This window comes from Rattus norvegicus, chromosome 5, assembly GCF_021556685.1.
Source record: "Rattus norvegicus strain SHRSP/BbbUtx chromosome 5, alternate assembly SHRSP_T2T, whole genome shotgun sequence".
NCBI lineage: Eukaryota > Metazoa > Chordata > Mammalia > Rodentia > Muridae > Rattus > Rattus norvegicus.
The window spans coordinates 52,256,429-52,273,871 of NC_141538.1; the positions used below are offsets into that span (position 1 = coordinate 52,256,429).

Here is a 17,443-nt window from a genome sequence, read left to right on the forward strand (position 1 = left end):
TGTAGACCAGTCTGGCCCTGCCTCTGCCTCCCAAGTGCTTGCACTACCACACACAGCTAAAAGAAGATAGTTTTGAGGAACAAAGATTAAGGGGTTTTGTTTGTTTTGTTTGTTTGTTTGAAAAAAAATGGTGATTCACAGTTGTCAGAATGGTTCTTTTTGTGATTGTGCTGCAAAAAATAAAGGATGTGAGAGTATTCTGTCTACTTTTTTGTAAACTCTTGATTCTCCTTTCCCTGAAAGAACCAGCTCTAGGTTCTTTGTTTATTTGAAAGCTAACATCTTAGCATGTTTAGTTTTTTAAATAGACAATGCTTAGCATTTCTTAGTGTTTTTTGTTTTAAGATGTGGTCTCACTGTAGCTCTGACTGACCTAGAACTTTCTATGTACACCAGGCTGGTTCTAACTTTCAGAGAATCTGCCTGCCTCTGCCTCCTGAGTGCCGGGACTAAAGTGTACCACCACACCATACCTGGCAAATCATGTTTTCGTTATTAAAACTACTTAGTTATTGAAACTGAAACTTCAGGGTAATGATCCAGGCAGAACTTGGTGCTTGTGTTACAGCTTTTACAATGCTTGCCTGAAGCATGTCCTTATTAGGTGGTTCTTTCCTGGTTTTGGTTATTGTCTCCGAATCTCAGCTTCTGCATCCGAGCAGTAGGGAAATTAATTCTTAGAGAGCTGCTTCTCAGAATTACATAAGATAAAAAGCTGGGTATGGTGTCGTGCACCATTCCTCACATTGGAGGCTGAGGTAGGAGGATCAAGCGAGTTCAAGCCTATCATGGGCTGTGTAGCCAAGCTTTGTCTTTAAAAACTCACAACAACTGGCAACTACAAGGAGTAGTATTGACAGTTCTATACATTTTGGGTCTGTTAATGTGTCCTATCTGTGTTTTAGAACTTGAACTTAAAAAATGAAAACCAGTCTCTTAAGAAGAATATCTCAGCACTTATCAAAACTGCCAGAGTGGAGATAAACCGTAAGGATGAAGAGATAAATCATCTTCACCAAAGGTGTGTGTATGTTACCTTTCCCCAGTCACATAAAGTATGGTTTACTTTGAGTCAAAGGATGAAATACGTGTTTCATTAGAGAGTCATGGTCCTAGTGTCAATGGCAACTACTCTGCTAATGATTTATAGTGGTATCTATGGTTACTGATAGAACATTGTCACACAGTTCCTAAAATACACTGGGGCCTTGCTCTAGTACTGCTTACGAGAGAAAGTCACTGTGCATGTGTTGAGTTCTGCTGGTCACATCAGAAACTGAGACACCGGGAGAGCAGGGCTGGGGAAGTAGCTCAGTGAAGCATTTGCCCAGAACACCTAGAAGAAAGAAAGAAGGCTGTGCAAGGGAAGGCACTTGGAGCCAAGCCTGCTGACCTGAGATGAATCCTTGGGTTCCAGATGCTAGGAGAGACCCAACTCCCACAAGTGCACTGCGACCTCTACAGGGTGCTCTAGCATGCTTGCGCTCCCTCCCTCCCTTCCTTCCCAAATCAGTACACTAAAGCAGTTTTTAAATGACAATACAGGAGGAAAATGCCCTTAACCTTTTTAATAAGTAACCTTTTCGAGTGGGTTTTTTTGTTAATTTTTCTCACTCTTTAATACAGGGTGACTTTCTGGTCCAGGGGAGTTTGTATCTATGGCTGCCCCATCTTCCCCATAAACAGAAGTGAAAGAATTATTGTTTAAACCTGCTGCTACCATCTCCTCCCTTTCAGTCGTGTTTTGGTTTGCTTTTAAGCATAGGGTAAGGACTGTGTTTTGTTTTTAAGGATAGGGTATCTAAGGCTGGCTTTGACTTTCTGTTTATCCTCTTGCTTTGTCATCACACCCTACTTCAAATTCTGCTTTTGTAATGTTTTTGTTGTAGTTTTGATTTTGGGTGGTGTGGAAAGTTGAACTCAGGGCTGTGCAAGTGCTTCACCACTGAGCCCTTGGCGCCTTTTTGTAAAGAGTGCATAGTCCATGGTAGAGCTTTCTATCATGTGGGTTCCAGGGATTAAATTCAGGGCAGCAAGTGCCTTTACCCACTGAACCATCTTGCCAGCCCCCGTGTACTCTTGAGTTGCATCCTATCTGACTTTTAATCATCAGATAGTGCCATAAATCCATCAAATAGTTTCTAACCTTTCATTTAGATTATCTTCATGTGGCTTGTTTAACTCCATTACCCTCCTGCTTTGAAGCAATCTCCTTCTATAATTACATTTGTAATGTGATGCTTTTTAATTATTTTCCTGGGATTCATTTTTCTGTCTTGGTTTTTCAAAGATCAAGCCTTTGTCCTTTTTTCTTCCTCTTTTAGATTTATTTTATCTGTATATGTGCTTGCCAGTGCCTGTGGAGGTTGGAAGGGGGCATCAGACACTTGTGAGCTGGCCAATCTTGGTACTGGGATTTGAACTCTAGTCGTCAAATAGAGCAGTAGGGTGCTCTTAACCAATGAGCCATCTCTCCTGTCTCTGCTTCATTCTTCTTCAGTTTCTTCATATGAACAGTCTCCTGCATGCTAGGCCAATTTAATTTGTGTGTGTGTGCATACTTTATACCCACATGAGCGTCTTTAAAGGGTTTTCAAAATTTATCTAGAATGTTTTGCCACAAAGCCTTTCCCGTTGTTCTGTAGCTTATTTATTTATTTTGGTGTTTATTCCGTTGGTGTAAGCCAGGCTTCTAGGAAGTGGGTGACATTTAACTTACTGCTGACACTAGAGTACTTGTAATAAGTTGCTGTTAATAACACCAAGACTTTTGGCAAACTATAACACATCATCAGTTGCCTATGAAGCTTCCCTCTCAACCACTCCTTAAAGCCACCACTTGATGCTTATGCCCCTGTGAACTGGCAGTGTATTTATTTCTCTTCATTTATTCACATGCTGCAGCCCCCCTAGTCCATGTAAACCAGCAGTAATCTATTGTGCTGACATTCATTTCTGCATCTGCTTTGCTTTCTTTTGCCTCTGGTTTTCTGAAGCACATACCTGAACAAAAGTCATCTTATGCTCTTCTCTTGATTAAAATGTATTAGAAGCTTTTTTTTATCTTGGGGGTGAAAGGACAAGTATCTTAACTTTCCTCTCTGGTCCCTTGCAGCATAGACCCAACTATTTCTAAGCCCTGCCTGTGCTTACCTCTGCATGAATACCATGACTCTGATGTTCTTTCAGGTACCCCAGGTTCTGCCTTTCCTTTGTGGGTGTCCCTTCTCTACTGTGTGGATTGCCTGTCTCTTCACCCTCTGGTTTTGGCATAGCCATCTTGTTTTTATTGTTGTTAATAGTTTTTAATGTGTATGTGTATAGACCATGTGTGTGCCTGGTATCTGCAGAGGCCTGGAAACGGTGTCTGGAGTGGAGTTACAGTTGTTGTGATTGCTGTCCTCAGTCCTGAGGAACTGACCCAGATCCTTTGATGAATAGACAGTGCTCCTCACCACTGAGCACCTCTCTAGCCCCTAATTAGCCCCTTTCTGGCTGGAGATACTTATTGTTCTCTGTCCAAATCAGGTTTCTTTTGTGGGATTATGTATTGTAGTTATTCAAATGAATGAGATCCCTTGCTTAGTCTCTTCTGTTTTTACTGCAGTATAAGTTTCATGAAGCAGAAATGCGTTTGCTTAGATTCAGCATTTTTCATTTCCTTGTATGTAGGCTGGCATATTGGAGATCATTGTTGCGTGACTTAAGACTACCATTGTGTGGACTATTTTACCTTACTTAAGCTTTTCCTAACCTAAGTCATTCCCAGTGGTTCCTGAATAAAGAAGCTGTTTGGTTTGTTGTTGTTTATATCTAGCCTTGACTTGGAATTCTGTGTTAGACCAGATTATCCTGGAGTTCACAGAGATCCCCTACCTCTGATTCCAGAGGGCTGAGATTAAAGACATTGCCATCACACCTGGCTTGAAAAGTTGTGTGCGTGTGGGCATGCGTGTGTTTGTATGTGTGTGCAACCTTAGTATTAGTTTGTTTAATGTAGATATGTATTATTTAATAAATATTCTATCAAATATACTGTGAGTTAACAAGTAACTAATTAGCATTTAGGAGAAATTTAACATTTACTGGAGCAAAATTGAAATATTAACATACAGCAAATATAAATAGAAAAATAAAGCATGTGAGTACTGGGAAATGTACAATGTGAAGGCATATTTAAAGGTAAAACTTTGAAGGCTGGTAAAATGTCTTATCTGATGAAGGTGCTTGCAGTCAAGCCACGTGTGTGAGTTCCCTCCCTGAAATCCTCGTGGTGCAGAGAACCAACTTCCATGTGTTATCCCCCCCACCCCCCATGAACAAACTCAGGAAAATAAGTAAATAGGATTAAAATAAAACTTTGAGTGGCAGTACTTTGTAGTCTGTACTAAAAGGTGTGACCCAGCACTGGCTTTTAGGAGTCTGTAGTTTGATAAGTGTGGGGTGCATTACCCGAACACGGCATGCTTTGGGTAAATGAATTGGAAAAATCTTTCATTCTATGACTTGCCTGTTGCTCCTTTTTTTTATGTCTATTGAGAAACAGAGTTCTATCTCTTAGCAAAGGTTAGTTACATTTTTCTTTTATGGTTACAGCTTTTTGTCACATTTCCCCAGTTGTCTCAGAGGTATGTTCTAGTAATTGGTTGTTTTTCTGATGCCAGAGATTGAGTGCAGGGCCTCATACTTGTTAGGCAAAGGCTACAACATCGAGCTACTACTTTAATCCCTAATTGAGGTGGGATCTGTATTGGTTTTGTAATTTATTATGTTCAAATAAGGTTATATTGTGAGATGCTGTGTGTTAAGACCTCAGTGTGTAAGCTTACTGGGGGTAGATGGGAACAGTACAATTCAAACATAACAGAATGGATATGAGGTATGTATGTAGCTGCAGGTTGTGTATCTGCTAAGTGTGCTGCGCTGACTTGGGAGTTGTATATCTGTCCTGAGTCCAAAGAGAACTGGCAGGTGCTGGGGTAGAGTTCCTTTCAAGCAAAAGCAAATGAGAGAGTTCCTTGCATTAAGAATGGGTCTGTTTAGTTGGAAATGGATACAGTCTTTGCTTTTTAACCCAGTGTTTCCTGCATGCTTAGTAAATGGCTTTCTCATTGAGCTACAGCCCAGCCCAAATCTCTGGCTCCTACTGGTTTTGCCAGTATGTATGCTCTTAAATTTGAAAGATGTCATGTGAGTAAAATCTAGAATGCTACTAAGTATCGATTAACATTGCTTTTTTTTGTTATTTCCTGTATCTTAATAGATTGTCTGAGTTTCCACATTTTCGAAATAACCATAAAACTGCAAGAACAAAAGATTCACGATCCAAATCTCCCCATTTGGACAATTGTTCAAAGACTGATCACGGAGTTAAAAGTGATGTTCAGAAAGATATACATCCTAACACTTCACAACCAAACTTGGAAAAGGAAGGGAAATCACATTCTGAAGCACAGAATTCTTTGCACTTGTCTACGGGTATTGAGAAACATTGTACAAACAATGTCTGGTCACGTTCTCCTTACCAGGTTAGTGAAGGTAACTCAAATGAAGATAATAGAAGAGGAAGGAATGGCGTCAGACATAGCCAAGGTAGCAGAGGAACTGACAGAACACAGAAAGACTTGAATAGCAGCTGTAATGATGGCGAGCCAAGGGACAAAGAGGCTGCTTCCAGACTACACGGAAACCCTGAGAAACATGGAAGCAGTGAAGCAAGGGCTGAGAACAAAATTTCAGAGATTAAAAGTAGCACTGGTTTGGGAAATAAAAGCGAGCGCAGTGCCTCTTCTTGGGAAAAAGAAACTTCCAGAGAAAGGCCACATACTCGAGTGGAACCTCAAAATGACAAAAATCTAGAGAGACAAAATGAAAGATTACAAAATACACACAGAAAAGAGCTTCAGTCTCAGGACAAAGCAGAAAGAAAAGGTGATGTGAAGTTTAAACCAGCAGGAGAGGAGCAGGGGCATCGGGGAAGAGTGGACCGTGCATTACCTCCTCATTCCAAGAATGACATGAAATATTATGGCTTCAATAAGTATCATCCAGAAGAGAGAAGGGGAAGGGAAGATGGTAAACGAGACAGAGGCATGAGCAGTCATGGCTTTCAAGATAGAAGATGTTCATCTTCTCTTTCAAGCAACAGAAATAGCAAATACCCACACTCCAAGGAAGTCAGTGTTGCACACCAGTGGGAAAATACACCTTTCAAAGCAGAAAGACATAGAACTGAGGACAGGAGGAAAAGAGAACGAGAAAACAAAGAAGAAAGTAGACATGTGAAAAGTGACAAAAAATCACCTCCAGAACACTTGCAAAGGACTCATAAAGACACTAAGAAAAGTACTGCTAATGGAAAGAGACAGACGGAGCAGAAACACGGTAAAGGTCCAGTCTCTACCAGCGAGCTTTCTAAAGGGACAGACAATAGAGAGTGTACAATGAAAGTGGAGAATGGGCCAAATGAAGCAAAGGGCAAGGACTTAAAGTTAAGCTTCATGGAGAAGCTGAACTTAACTCTTTCTCCTGCTAAAAAGCAGCCTGTTTGTCAAGATAACGAGCATCAAATAATTGGTGTTCCCAAGCCCAGTGGCGTGTGTGACTCACAGTCCTTGGAGAAGACTGAAACAGTGGCATGTCTTCCTTCTGTCAGTGAACAAGATAGAGAGGAACCCAAATCAGAGTTACCAGAGCCAAAGGAGGCTCTTTCAGCAACATCTCAACCCAGGACCAGCATTCCAGAAAATAAAGTGAAGGAAGAAAATAGATTGTTATTTAAATCTGTTGAGAATACTGTGCCTTGTGAACTGCTTGCTTGTGGCACGGAAATTTCCTTCCCAGCACCTGTAGAAATTGAGCAAGCAAGATGTTTGGTCCAATCAATGGAAGTGGAAGAGACATGTGCTGGTGCAAGGGCAGCTGCTTCTGTGGTGATGCGTGTATTACCAGAACATGCTTCTGAAGACTTCAGCCAAGAATTGGGCACCAAAAGACATGATGATATAAATTCGTGTGATATTTCTGAAGGTGGGAAAAAAAAGGTGGTTCTTTCACCAAAAGCAGCAGCAGCCAGTGAGAGCCATCTGGAGCCTGTGGTTGAAGAACCTAGCATTTCACCAGTAAACTGTTCGGGAGACAATAATCCTAAACTTGAACCTTCTCTTGAAGAGAGACCTAAGGTTGAGAATAAATCTTCTCCTTTGGAGCCTTGTTTACCTAAAGAGATGTTTGTACCTTCACCACAGAAGACTGAGTTGATTGACCACAAAATAGATACTGGAGAATCAAACTCGGTATATCAAGATGATGATAACTCAGTTTTGAGTATTGACTTTAATAATTTGAGACCTATTCCAGAACCCATCAGCCCTCTGAATAGTCCAGTGAGACCGGTATCCAAAGTTCTTAGCATGGAGAGCTCATGTACAATTCCACTGTATGATAGCAGCCATAAAGGTAATAGTTTATGTTATCTTCTATAAGTTGTCCTTTTGTCAACCTATAACAACAAAAAATAAGTGCTTTGGAGAATTACAAAAATGACTCTTTACATTGTGTGATTGCATATATATGTGAAGTGTAGGGTTTGTGTGTGCTGAGGACTGCTTGTGGAAGGAAGCCAGAGGACAGTCTTGGAGTTGGGACAATAGTACACCTTTACATGGAGTCTAGGGATTGAACTTAGGCCACTGGGCTTGTTGAGGCAAACTCTCTTACTTTGTCTTCCCTGACTTTTAGATTTACTTTATGTGTATGTATAAATGCCTACATGTGTGTATGTCCATCAAGTGTATGTCTGGTGCCCTGGGAGCCACAGGAAGGCACTGGATCTCCTCTCACTGTGAGTTGCCATGTGAGAGCTAAGAAGTAAATCCTGGTCTTCTGGAGCATTAAGTGCCTGCCTCTCACCACAGAGATACCTCTCCAGCTCCTGAGCTATCTTTTCTAATATTAAAAAACATCCAGGTATAAACTAGACGCATACTCTGAACCTTTAAGTTTAAACAATTTAAATTTTTTATGTAACATGTTTTGATCCTGTTTTCTACTCCCCAACTCCTTAGATCTTCCTCATCTTATCCACCCAACTTTATATTTTTTCTCTTTACAACCCTCCCCAAAGCTGCAAAAACACAAATCATTAAAAAAAGAAAAAAAGAGTAAAAAACTCCACAGAACAAATTGAAACAAAAAGCCTCCCCACCTCACTTCCCGACCCCCAAGAAAACAACCCAAGAGCCAAAAAGTTTGTCTTGTGTTAGGCAACTACTTCTGGACATGGTCCCTGACCTGGAGTATAGATGCTACACCAGTGAACTTCACTGAGGAAAACTGGTTTCCCTTGTCAGTGCGTATCATTTACAAATAGCTTGATGGAAGACTATCTTAAGATAAAGTTTATGAACATTTCTTAATTGCTGCTGGGAATTGAGCTCATGGCCTCTGTGCTAGTTGTGCATTCCTGCTGAGCTGTACCCCAGCTCTGGACTGTGTAAAGGTTTTTATTATATGTATACATGTTGGTAGTGTCCAAACGTACATATGTTCATATTTATATATACTAGGATGAGGCCAGAGGTTGATGTGGTATGTCTTTTTCAATCTCTCTCTGTTCTTACTGAATCTCATTGAACCCAGAGCTCAATACTTGAGCTAGTTTAGCTGAGTGAATTGCCAGCAAACCCTAACTCTGCCTCCCATACACCGGGATTGTGGGCGGTTGCCACACCTGCACAGCTTTGTGTTGGTGCTGGGGATCCAAACTCACATTTGAGTGGTAAGCAGTTTATTCACTAATTGGTCTCTCTAACCCCTTCCCACTCCTCAACAAATTCTTCCTGTCTAGCCTAGGTTGGCCTTGAGCTGGTGGTGACCCTCCTGCCTTAGCTTCCTAGGTGTTAAAATTGTACTTGCATACTACCATGCTCAGTTTAACTGTTTTTATTAAAAAGGAGTGATTGGACAAATTATTTCAAATCATCTTTACTTCACACATATACATACATACATACATACATACATACATACATACATACATACTTCCTTCTATTATATTGTGGTTGAATATTAGACCCAGGGCCTTGAGTATTCAAAGCCTGTATTCTACTAATACTGAGCTATAGTCTTAGATTTCATATATACTTCATTGTTCAGAAACAGTCATCAAATGGCACAGAAGAGGTGATGCTGGTAAATGAAATAAAAATTATTCAGATGACACACTTGTCAGTTAACTGACCTTTTAAGATGTTTATTTTCCCAAAGCTGAGAATCAAGTTAGGCAAATGCTCTGTCACCGAATCACAACCCTAGCACCTTTTGAATTCTTTGTAAGACAAGAGATGAAAGTCAGTAGAAATTACTTAAGTATTAAGCATTAACATTTTGCCTTAAAAGGAGAAATAGTTAATATTATTAAAATATTAGTTTGTTGTATTTAGGATGCAAATGTCAAATGTGACTAAGACTCAGTGGTCATGTGATTTTAATTTATTATTCTCCACAGATGAGTTTCCATCCAATTCAACTCTTTCTACCTTCAAGAGTCAGTCTGATCTAAATAAGGAAAATGAAAAACCAGTTCCCAAATTGGACAAATGTTCAGAAGCAGAATCCTGTAAGAATTTGTCTGTAGATGAATTAGAAGAAGGGGAAATTAGAAGTGATGATGAAGAATCTGTAGCACAAAAGCGTTTGGAAAAGAGTGCAAGACCCAGAACTTCTACTGAAGTGCCGCCAGGTAAAATCAGCCCAGGAAGCAGGAGGAGCACTGTGCATGTGCATAAGGATAACGGGAGGACAGTTGTAAAACTCCCTCGGGACAGAATCACATGGAGCCAAAGATCAAATGAATCTAGACCCTCAAACACCGAAAGGAAAAGTAAAACAATGAGCATCTCCAGCTTGGAAAAAATACTTCCGCTTATTCTTGCACCCTCCTCCGTATGGGAAGTTATGCATATGTTACGGTTGCTAGGAAAACATGTAAGGAAAAATTACATGAAATTCAAGATAAAATTTTCATTGACACAATTTCATAGAATTATTGAATCGGCAATTTTGAGTTTCACATCACTAATTAGATACCTTGATTTGTCTAAGATCTGTAAATCAGTAAGTACTTTACAGAAGAGTCTTTGTGACGTTATAGAATCTAACCTTAAACAAGTGAAGAAGAATGGCATAGTTGACCGTTTATTTGAACAACAACAAACAGATATGAAAAAAAAATTGTGGAAGTTTGTGGATGAACAACTTGATTATTTGTTTGAAAAACTTAAAAAAATCCTACTAAAGTTTTGTGATTCTGTAAAGCATGAAAATGACAGTAGTGAAGGAAAACTTGGAAAAAAATATAAAGAGAGAGCCCAACATTCAAATTGTCAGAAGAAGAAAATGGACAACAAAGAAATACGGAGAGAAAAAGTGCTAAAATCAGAAAATACTGTGAATTTTAAATCTTCACTGGGGTGTGAAAAATTTGAAGAAAAACATCAAGACCAAAATAAAACCAATACTACTACAGTAAAGCATGATGTGAAAAGAACTTTTAGCACTTGCACTGATAATAATACAAAGAACTCTGAATGTAAAGAGCAGTTTCTGGGAATGAACTGCCCGAGTACCCCCAGGCCAGGAGAAACTGAAGGCAATGTGGAGGAGGGGACACCGGCGGCACAGCACGCCTGCGTTAAGTCAGAGCGGGGCTTTGAGATCCTCACCGAGCAGCAGGCGTCCAGCCTTACTTTTAACTTAGTGAGTGACGCACAGATGGGTGAGATATTTAAAAGTTTGCTACAAGGTTCTGATCTGTTGGACACAGGTGGCACTGAAAAAGCGGAGTGGGAATTAAAGACTCCAGAGAAACAGCTGCTAGAGAGCCTCAAGTGTGAGTCTGCACCAGCTTGTACAACAGAAGAGCTAGTTTCAGAGGCGGCTTCTCTCTGTCCAAAGGTGATCAGTGATGATAATTGGTCTTTATTATCATCTGAAAAGGGCCCATCTCTATCTTCAGGGCTTTCACTGCCAGTTCATCCTGATGTGTTAGATGAAAATTGTATGTTTGAAGTATCTTCTAACCTTGCTTTAAGTAAAGATAATGTATACAGCTCAGAAAAGAGTAAGCCCTGCATTTCTTCCATACTCTTAGAAGATCTTGCGGTCTCTTTAACAGTACCGTCACCTCTGAAGTCAGATGGCCATTTGAGTTTCTTAAAGCCTGAAGTTTTGTCAACTTCAACTCCTGAAGAAGTTATTAGTGCACATTTTAGTGAGGATGCTTTGCTTGAGGAAGAGGATGCATCTGAACAGGACATTCACTTAGCTCTAGAGTCTGATAACTCAAGCAGTAAGTCAAGCTGTTCCTCATGGACAAGCCGGTCTGTTGCTTCAGGCTTTCAGTACCACCCTAATCTTCCCATGCATGCTGTCATTATGGAAAAGTCCAATGATCATTTCATTGTGAAAATACGGCGTGCAACACCATCTACCTCCCCTGGCCTTAAACATGGTATGGTAGCTGAGGAGTCGTTGACACCTTTGCCTAGAACTGGAAAAGAAGCTGATGGGGCAGCAGAGAAAGAACCTACCCTGTTTCAGAGTACAGTTTTAAACCCTGTCCAAGACTTGGAAAATTCCGACAAAAGTATTGATAAGAGCAAACCAACTCATGAAGATCAGAACTCTATAGTACAAACACAGGTTCCAGATATATACGAATTTCTTAAAGATGCTTCAAATAAGGTGGTTCATTGTGATCAAGTGGTTGATGATTGCTTCAAGTTGCATCAAGTATGGGAACCAAAAGTTTCTGAGAGCCTTCAAGAATTGCCTTCAATGGAAAAAAATGCACACTCTGTTGATGATCATCTTCCTAATACACACATAGATCTAACAAAAGATCCAGCTACTGAGACTAAAAGCTTGGAGCTAATGGATGTAACAGTTTTAGATATCGATCACTTGGAACATTCTAAACCCAACTTAGATCAAGATGCACAGATAACGTGTACTTCGTTACAGCATGATGCTGTAGATGCTTTTATTGATTTGACACATGATGTTTCAAATGAGAGTAAAAACGAAAGTAATGAACCTGTGTTAACTGTTGAAGGTGTGGGATGCCAGGTAATATGTATAGATGACGATAACCACAAAGAAGGAAAAGTGGGGAAGGTAAACAGTTCCTTAGAATGTACTGTTGAGGAAACCTGTATTGACTTGACCTCAGAGTCTGCTGGCTCCTTTGAAGTAAAGAGACACACTTTAAAGTCAGAGCCTCCATCAAAGTCGGATTGTTTAGAGTTGCCTGAGACTCTGGGGAATGGTCACAAGAAGAGAAAGAACAGTCCTGCTGTGAGTCACTCTTCTCAGAAAAAGCAAAGAAAGGACATGGACTTAAGTAGTGAAAAGACCAAGAGACTTAGTCCTAATTCTGATAGAACTGGTGATGCTCACAGAAAGCATGGCAGCAAGAAGAGGGAACCTGCAGTAAGTGACACATCCTTGTCATCAGAGGTCAACCCAGAGGTGAAGGGCTCAACAGCACCACTTGCTACTTTTCCAGGAAGCCTTTCTGCAAAAAATGTTATCAAAAAGAAAGGAGAAATTATAGTTTCATGGACAAGGTAAGACTTTTCTGAAATGTTTTAAATCATTAGAAAAGAATGAGACGTGGGCAGTCTAATCCAACATTTCCCCGGGATTCTACTGCATCCTAAATAAGAAACGTGATGGATTGATTTCTTTTTTTTTTTTTAATTTTTTTATTATTTTTTTTTTATTAACTTGAGTATTTCTTATATACATTTCAAGTGTTATTCCCTTTCCCGGTTTCCGGGCAAACATCCCCCTCCCCCCTCCCCTTCCTTATGGGTGTCCCCCTCCCAACCCTCCCCCCATTGCCGCCCTCCCCCCATAGTCTAGTTCACTGGGGGTTCAGTCTTAGCAGGACCCAGGGCTTCCCCTTCCACTGGTGCTCTTACTAGGATATTCATTGCTACCTATGAGGTCAGAGTCCAGGGTCAGTCCATGTATAGTCTTTAGGTAGTGGCTTAGTCCCTGGAAGCTCTGGTTGCTTGGCATTGTTGTACATATGGGGTCTCGAGCCCCTTCAAGCTCTTCCAGTTCTTTCTCTGATTCCTTCAACGGGGGTCCTATTCTCAGTTCAGTGGTTTGCTGCTGGCATTCGCCTCTGTATTTGCTGTATTCTGGCTGTGTCTCTCAGGAGCGATCTACATCCGGCTCCTGTCAGTCTGCACTTCTTTGCTTCATCCATCTTGTCTAATTGGGTGGCTGTATATGTATGGGCCACATGTGGGGCAGGCTCTGAATGGGTGTTCCTTCTGTCTCTGTTTTAATCTTTGCCTCTCCCTTCCCTGCCAAGGGTATTCTTTTTCCTCATTTAAAGAAGGAGTGAAGCATTCACATTTTGATCATCCGTCTTGAGTTTCGTTTGTTCTAGGGATCTAGGGTAATTCAAGCATTTGGGCTAATAGCCACTTATCAATGAGTGCATACCATGTATGTCTTTCTGTGATTGGGTTAGCTCACTCAGGATGATATTTTCCAGTTCCAACCATTTGCCTACGAATTTCATAAACTCGTTTTTGATAGCTGAGTAATATTCCATTGTGTAGATGTACCACATTTTCTGTATCCATTCCTCTGTTTTTCGGAGCTGGGGACCGAACCCAGGGCCTTGCACTTCCTAGGTAAGCGCTCTACCACTGAGCTAAATCCCCAGCCCCTCCATTCCTCTGTTGAAGGGCATCTGGGTTCTTTCCATTTTCTGGCTATTATAAATAAGGCTGCGATGAACATAGTGGAGCACGTGTCTCTTTTATATGTTGAGGCATCTTTTGGGTATATGCCCAAGAGAGGTATAGCTGGATCCTCAGGCAGTTCAATGTCCAATTTTCTGAGGAACCTCCAGACTGATTTCCAGAATGGTTTTACCAGTCTGCAATCCCACCAACAATGGAGGAGTGTTCCTCTTTCTCCACATCCTCGCCAGCATCTGCTGTCACCTGAGTTTTTGATCTTAGCCATTCTCACTGGTGTGAGGTGAAATCTCAGGGTTGTTTTGATTTGCATTTCCCTTATGACTAAAGATGTTGAACATTTCTTTAGGTGTTTCTCAGCCATTCGGCATTCCTCAGCTGTGAATTCTTTGTTTAGCTCTGAACCCCATTTTTTAATAGGGTTATTTGTTTCCCTGCGGTCTAACTTCTTGAGTTCTTTGTATATTTTGGATATAAGGCCTCTATCTGTTGTAGGATTGGTAAAGATCTTTTCCCAATCTGTTGGTTGCCGTTTTGTCCTAACCACAGTGTCCTTTGCCTTACAGAAGCTTTGCAGTTTTATGAGATCCCATTTGTCGATTCTTGATCTTAGAGCATAAGCCATTAGTGTTTTGTTCAGGAAATTTTTTCCAGTGCCCATGTGTTCCAGATGCTTCCCTAGTTTTTCTTCTATTAGTTTGAGTGTGTCTGGTTTGATGTGGAGGTCCTTGATCCACTTGGACTTAAGCTTTGTACAGGGTGATAAGGATTGATTTCTTTAGTAATGTCCAAAGTGGGGCTGGGGAGATGATTCAGTGGTTAGAAACACTTGCTCTTATATGGGATGTGACTTTGGTTCGCAGCACCCACATCAGCTGCCTCACGCTTCCAGGTCCAGTAGAACCAGTGTCTCTGGCTTCTGAGAATATTGAGCTTCTGTGCTCTCTCTCTCTCTCTCTCTCTCTCTCTCTCTCTCTCTTTCTCCCTGTCTTTCTCTCCTTCTTTCTCCCTCCTCCCCCCCTCCCCCATACACACACACCCCCACACACACACAACACAATTTAAAAAGCAATTGACTAAAGTTTCTATTTTCTTTCTTTTTTTTAAGCACAAACTAGCTATGGTATAGAATAGAATAATAGCTTTTATTCAGTGGTATGAATGACTGACTAGTCTTAATCAAGCTATTTATAGTATGTTGGGTTGGTTTTCAGATATAATCTCACTGTGTAGCCCTGACTAGACTAGAACTCATAGATCCAGTTGACTTTGCTTCCTGAGTGCTGTGATTAAAGGCGTGTGCTGGCTGGTTTGCCTTTAGAATAGGTCTCACTGTAGCATATGCTTAGAATCTCCTTGCCTCTGCTTCCCAGGTATGAAGATCATAAAACTCCACACTGGGTTGCATTATTTCCAATTTTGCTATTTCTATTTTTTTTTTTTTAAGAAAAAACCTTTCATTTGGAAAGAAATTCTCATAAGTACGGTTTAGTAGGGAATGTGCATAATGGGTGTTTCTAACCTGTCTTATAAATAGAATGCACTTTTAGTTTTATGTGAAGTTTTAAAGAAAAGTAGATTTTGCTAGGTGCGGCTGTTGCACATCTTTAATCCCAGCATTCAGGTGTACAGTCTTGTCTTCATAGAAAATTCTAGGGCTATATAGAAAAGACCCTCTCTCACCCCAAAAAAAGAGAAAAGAAAAAACATTAAGTAACACCTAAGCTAAGTAAGTATTTTGTAATTTTAGTATATACTTTACTTTTTTAAAATTTATTTTCTCTATAGAAAAATAAGTTGGGTGGAAGCATGGTGGAGACAGAGGTTCTCTGTGAAGGTTACCAAGACCTAGCTTGTTTCTTGACCTAAAGAGCAAGGAGGAGGAGAGATTAAAAATTATTTGGTATCTTCACTATAGAAATTTTGGGAAAATATGGGTCACTGATAGTGTTGTTGGTTTTGGCATGTATATATATTAATATACATTTTACTAAAAGTGGGAACCTGTTGAAAGATATGAAAGCAGTCAGGTTTATTATCTTTTTATATCAATGTAATAGCTAAATAACAACCTTTCCTCCTCAGAAATGACGACAGGGAAATTTTACTGGAATGTCAGAAAAGAATGCCGTCCCTGAAAACATTTACCCACTTGGCTGTCAAACTGAATAAAAATCCAAATCAGGTACTTACCAGTTCTTATATTTTGATTAGATCACAGGTGATTGCTATAGGACTTACTTAAGATTTATTAATTTACTTAGTTTTATGCTGGGGATTGAACCCAGAGCCACATTGATTGCTACCATTGATCTTGATTTTGATCATTATACTACCTGAGTGCTGGGATTAAAGATGTGCAAAACCCATGCCCAACATGATCTACTTTTCTTTAAAAGTTGATATAAAACTCAAAGTATATTCTATTTATGAAACAGTTTAGAAACATCAGTTATCTACCCAGCACCACATTTAATTGTTAACCTATTAAAAGACAAAAGCTGTTTATTGGCTAACTTGCTTAAAAATAATTGCTTCCTGTAGTATTCAGCCACCTGATTGTATAAGAAATGACAAAAATTATCCCAATCCCCCATCCATATATTTATTTCATTTCAAGGAACTTGATAGTGGTGTTTTTTTATTAATTAAATAAGATCTTTGTATTGAGAATTAAAGCAAAAGGAGTGTGTGTGTATAGACAGACTGACTTTGACAAGGCTTGAGGAGCCCGAGCTTGTCTTGAATTTACTATAGAGCCAAAGATTCTCTTGTCTCCCTAAAGATACCAGGGACTAAAGGCGTGCACAACCATGCCTAGTCTATGTAGTACAAGGGATTAAACTCCAGCCTTACATATGCCAGGCACCTGTCAAATGAGATATGTCCTCAGCCCCCAAGATGTTTTATTTTTCTAAACATTATTTTATATCTCTATTATTTAGGATAATTCTTTTGTATGTTTTATGAAAGTAGTCATCACAGCCTTAAAAATGAATATATTTGTAATAGTTTTTTTTTTTTTTTTATTTTTCAGGTTTCAGAGAGGTTCCAGCAACTGAAAAAGCTTTTTGAGAAGTCAAAATGCAGGTAGTAGTGGGTCCATCGCAGGATGCTAATGCTGTAAGTGCTAGGCCCTGTCCTTGTACTTGTCACAGCCTTCATCATTGGAGATCACAGTAGTGGTGTGAAGATGCTTACAGTAGCTAATGTTTCCTGATCTGCAGGGCTGTTGTAGTGAGCACCAGTGAAGACCAGATGAGTAGGGCTGGCCTCTCAGCTTAGTGTTTGCAGATAAGTTGTTAATTGCTGAAATCCATTATAATAATTAATTATCAATAGTGCTGGAGATCAATCTCAGTGCCTTGTATTTATTAGACAACTATTCTACCACTAAACTATACCTCATCACAAAACATTTTTCTATAGACAACAAATAAAAAACAGAGCAATGTTTTTTAACCACTAGGTTTATTATACAATCTGGTCCGTCCCCCCACCCCACCCCCACCCCCTCCACGCACACAGCCAGGGTCTCACTATGTAGCATCTTCTGCCCTGGGCCTAGCTGTACAGACCAGCTAGCCTAACCTTGAATACAAGAGCTCTGCCTGCCTCTGTCTTCCTGAGTTGGTGATTAAAGATGTGTGACACCATGC

General features: G+C 40.1%; 1 protein-coding gene across 4 annotated transcripts in view; it reads left to right on the forward strand.

Moving 5' to 3' along the window:
- The window catches only part of Casp8ap2 (caspase 8 associated protein 2), a 37,613-nt gene that overhangs the window by 16,980 nt on the left and 3,190 nt on the right, over positions 1-17,443 (forward strand). For all 4 annotated transcript variants that reach the window (XM_087548852.1, XM_087548853.1, NM_001436763.1 and 1 more), the window contains 5 exon segments: positions 906-1,021; positions 5,264-7,458; positions 9,509-12,629; positions 15,870-15,969; positions 16,822-16,907. In XM_087548852.1, the coding sequence (XP_087404978.1) occupies positions 906-1,021; positions 5,264-7,458; positions 9,509-12,629; positions 15,870-15,969; positions 16,822-16,878 (5,589 nt within the window). In that variant the 3' untranslated portion in view covers positions 16,879-16,907.